General features: G+C 46.4%; 1 protein-coding gene across 1 annotated transcript; it reads right to left on the bottom strand.

Moving 5' to 3' along the window:
* Window positions 1–1,134: 1,134 nt before the first annotated feature.
* On the bottom strand, window positions 1,135–3,115 carry LOC124662963 (probable WRKY transcription factor 54). The gene is made up of 3 exons (XM_047200734.1): window positions 2,772–3,115; window positions 2,579–2,665; window positions 1,135–1,798 (listed from the first exon to the last, which is right to left on the bottom strand). Exons 1-3 carry the CDS (start codon window positions 3,113–3,115, stop codon window positions 1,264–1,266), a joined length of 966 nt encoding a protein of 321 aa, XP_047056690.1. The 3' UTR covers window positions 1,135–1,263.
* Between the last annotated feature and the right edge of the window lie 1,092 nt (window positions 3,116–4,207).

Raw genomic sequence — 4,207 nt, 5'->3', positions numbered from 1 at the left:
ATAATCAACCAGTTTTAATACGAATATACAGTTTCCTGTTTGGGTTCTTACCTTCGTGTGTCCAGACTTGTTAGTTCTAATATTTTAGCATCCTAATGTTGCCCTATACGAGATTTATTCGGGAAATCATTTAGTTTTTTAAATAGATGACGCTACCCTTTTAATACCTGATTTCCGAACTTCGTAAGGTCTCTACTTTAAAACGGAATGTCAAGGTTGCTAATCCGTCTTAACTTGTCTTGCTCTTGCCAGATATTTTGGAACTAGATCCTTGTTGTACTGCTGGTTATAACTTTTGTATACTAACTTGATAAAAATGTTTAATATATGAAAATATATATACGCGAAAAGTTACATCCGAATTCAAGCCAATTTTTAGATTCTCAAACTGCCAAACGGAAATATGAAAAACTTCAGATTTTAGGTATTTCCATTTTTTTATATGATACTAATATCAATGTGTGACATCATGACCAAAAGGTCAATACGATTGATATGATACTAATATTGTATCAATAAGGTGTGCTGGTATACTTGAAAGCTTGTTCGGAAGGAACTCAAAAGTTAAATGTGCTTGTGCTGAAGTAGTTTGAGAATGGGTTACGGATACTAGAGATTAAGTGTAGTTAGAGAGTAAATTGGTTAAATTACTAAAATATTAAATTTAAAAAAAAAACTAGCTTGAATGGAAAACACAAAGAAGGTACTCCACTAGACCGCACACGACACGTGCAGGCCTTTAGTTCCGGTTTATGTTACCAACCAAAACTAAAAATTCTTCAGCCCCAACCCTCGACTTGCCCGACAGAAAGGTCTTTACTCCCGAGTTGTGGACAATCGGGACTAAAGAAAAAGCCTTTAGTCCTTATTTTGTAGTTCCGGTTAAATAATCGGGACTAGAACCGGTTCGCAACCTGAACTATAGACCCTTTTTCTACTGGTGGAAGATATCAATTTGGACGCTCCTCAGCCTGATCAAACTTGACTTGAGCAACGCAGACCATAAGATTTAGTTGCATAGACTGGAACAATACTTGTATATAGCTAGGGAGTGACTGTATATGTATGGCCCGTACTTAGACGTACTCCTACATTGTATCAAACCTGATAGTAGTTGACAATAAGTAGGCTGAGTGGCTCTGTCATCATCTTCCTAAACACACACGATAAAACCGCCGCGCTCATGTAGACTCTCAAAACTCGATCTACGTATATTATCGATCGACATGATCGATCACGTTAGCTCACGCACTGACGCACCCCTCAAAGCAGCAGTTCGTGGTCACCTCCATAGGAATATGATGAGGATGCGCCGAAATACATCGTGTCCGACACATCGTAGTCCATGACATCCAGCCCGTCATCATCGCCCAACGACGCCGGCAGCTCAGCCGACGTCTCGATGGAAACAGCGGGTACGGGCGCGCCGTCTTGGCGAGGGCGTCCCTGCGACGACCATTCTTCCGGCGATCCGCCGCCGGGGTAGAGCTGTCTCCCCTGCAGCACGCAGGTGAGGGAGGAGACGAGCACCTGCTGCTCGAGCTCCTCCTTGCTCAGCTGCACGACGCCGCCCGGTTGCTGCCGCGAGAACCCCGCGGCGGCGGAGAAGTCGAGCATCTCCGTGGGACTACCTGTGGTCGCCTCAGGCTCCGCTACGGCCGGCGACGTGCGGTGGCAGGTGTGCTCGTGGACGTAGATGACGAGGTACATCCTGGGGCCGCCGTTGCTGTGCTGCTCCTGCACCTGCTTCGTCGCCGGGCAGCTGCGCTCGCGGTGGTAGCAGCATCGGAAGTAGCACCTGCGTGTATACAAGTGGGAGTAAGAAATACAATCTGTTTATCCTACACATGTAGGTGTACGTATACTAATAAGGTGATCTGATGTTAGCACATGGCGGCTAGCTGGCTGCTAGTGCTGACGTCGCTTCAAATTGATTAACTAGTTGCTAGTGACGTCGCCTCAAATGACTAATTAGACGCTTCTAACATGATACTAGTACTAGGACAAATTAGTACTCTCCAAACGCAGACAGAGTAAAACACACGAGAATCCCGCGCGCCACAAAACGTAGCTATCGGGCACGAAAGGTTTGTTAAAAAAACATTCCCTTTTGGCGAGAAAGAAACAACATCCTCCGAACCTGAATGAAAAAGAAAACAGGCGTCAGCATGAAAACTGACTTTATCTTTTGCTTCCCCTTCGAATGGACACGATTTCACTTCGGCGATGCTTTCAAACGTGTGGGTAAAGTGGGGATCTTTTTCGAGGTCGCTGCGTGTCAAGCGAGCGCAACATTTTGTGTTTGTCCAGCTTCCCCATCTCAAGCTGCCATCCAGAATCGGAATACTCAATCACATATACCCACGTATTTTTTTATGTTATCCTTCTACGCGCTGACTCTAGTCTAGAAGCGCCACGATCTAAACCTTACGCTTAGCCATTTCTTTCATGTTCTTTTGTTTGTCCTTCTTACAACGACATGGCAACTTAATCACTAATCCATTAGTTAGTTGTTGAGATAAGTAAGATAGAATACTACATATAGTATATATATATATCCCATTACTGATTAGCTAACCTTGGGAAGCTTGTCCCCATGATCCTCTTCTGGCCATACTTCCTCCACTCGTAGCCATCCGAGTTGGGCGAGGGTGTCATGATGCTTCTGTTGAATAACAAATTAGATCCACACATAATCCATTCATCGACTTGTTCCTTCTACAATGGCAGGGAATGCCGTACGTAGAACTAGTAGTAGCTAGACGACTCACTTTCTTGGCGCGCCGTCATCCCTAGCCCGGCGCGCGCCCACGGCGGCGGCGGTGGCAACGGTCGCGTGGGATGGCGCGGCGGCGGGGGCCGGGGCGGAGCCGTCCATGATGGAGATGCAGAAGGTGAAGGCGCGGGACACCTCCTGCAGGATGAATGCGGCGGCGGCCTCGGCATGGCGCTGGCCGCGTAGCGCCCGCAGCACCTCCGCCTGCAGCTGCGCCGTCAGCTCCTTCCCGCGGGTCAGCTCCCTCACGACCGCCTCGTAGAACTGCTCGTCGGCCGCTGCCGAGCCGAAGCCAGTGGCGGCGCTGCCGTCCGCGTTGACGATGCCAGGCGCCTGCATGGTGCCACCTCGCGAGCTAAGCTGCCAGAGCACGTGTGCACAGTGCTGCGCGTGAGTTCGTTGGTGCGAGTTGAAAGGCAGCTTTGGTGGCGGAAGTAGAGGACGGAGCTTTGGTTCAGCTCTTATAAAGAGGAGGAAGCGTCGTGGCAGCTGGGCAGCTCAGCCCAGGATGAGGTTGCGAGTGTTACCAGTAACCCGGGGGGCACGCTTTTACGCGGTCTCGCGGACTTGGTGCTCACGGTACAGGCGTACAGCAAGTCGTTGTTAAATACTACTCCTAGCTATGCACAGGGACATTTGCAAATAGAAACAGAAACAACCAAGGTAGCCTTCTGCTTCATACGCAAGAAAATAACAAAAGGATGAGCTCTGTTTTCTGCAGGCGCATCCTCCTTTCTCAACTTTTGTGGTTGCTCGAATTTAAGAGAGTAAAGTAATTGGGAGCCTGCAGCTCCTTCGATGAAATAATATGTTCCCAATTATACCATGTTTTAGCTTTTTCCTGAATCATATGTATCCGGACGCATTCTAGTGTATTTGTTTACTCATTTCAGTCTTCATATGCAATTCATATCAAAATATCTATAAATTTTACCAAGAAAAAAAAACCATATTTACAAGGGCTCAGTGTAAAGACCTATTTCACAACAAAACCCTTATTTTTCTTTTCTGATGACTCAAAGTAACATCATTTATGAAAAAACGTTTAAGTTGTCATGAGTTTATTACAGGCAAGGAAATGTATCTTTGGAAAAAGGATCCATAGTATAATTGATAGGTAACGCACCAGACATACAAAAAGTTGTCATTTGGGTGCAGATCCATACAACTTTTTGCAAGTTGTGATGCAGTGGTACAAATAGTTGTATCGGGTGTAAAAACATACAAAACCAATCAGAACTTGACACTTGTCCGCCACCCTGGCTATGGCCCAACTATAACTATTTAGCAAAAAAAAAACTGTAGTTCGAAACAAATCCTAGCGTAGTATATCTAGCTTAACTAGGTTTGCCTTCCCTTGTGCCACAGATTTAGTGGGCAGTTGCCGATTTTCCCCGATCATTTTCCTTGTACAGAGGAAGGAGGCGAGCT

This window comes from Lolium rigidum, chromosome 6, assembly GCF_022539505.1.
Source record: "Lolium rigidum isolate FL_2022 chromosome 6, APGP_CSIRO_Lrig_0.1, whole genome shotgun sequence".
NCBI lineage: Eukaryota > Viridiplantae > Streptophyta > Magnoliopsida > Poales > Poaceae > Lolium > Lolium rigidum.
The sequence above is the reverse complement of the archived record's forward strand: the minus strand, read 5'-3'. Positions and strand labels throughout refer to the sequence as shown.

Coding starts and splice junctions, on each gene's coding strand:
- LOC124662963 (XM_047200734.1), bottom strand. CDS start 3,115: ATGCAGGCGCCTGGCATCGTCAACGCGGACGGCAGCGCCGCCACTGGC. Junction 2,666..2,771: donor GATGACGGCGCGCCAAGAAA/GTGAGTCGTCTA, acceptor GTTATTCAACAG/AAGCATCATGACACCCTCGC. Junction 1,799..2,578: donor ATGGGGACAAGCTTCCCAAG/GTTAGCTAATCA, acceptor GTATACACGCAG/GTGCTACTTCCGATGCTGCT.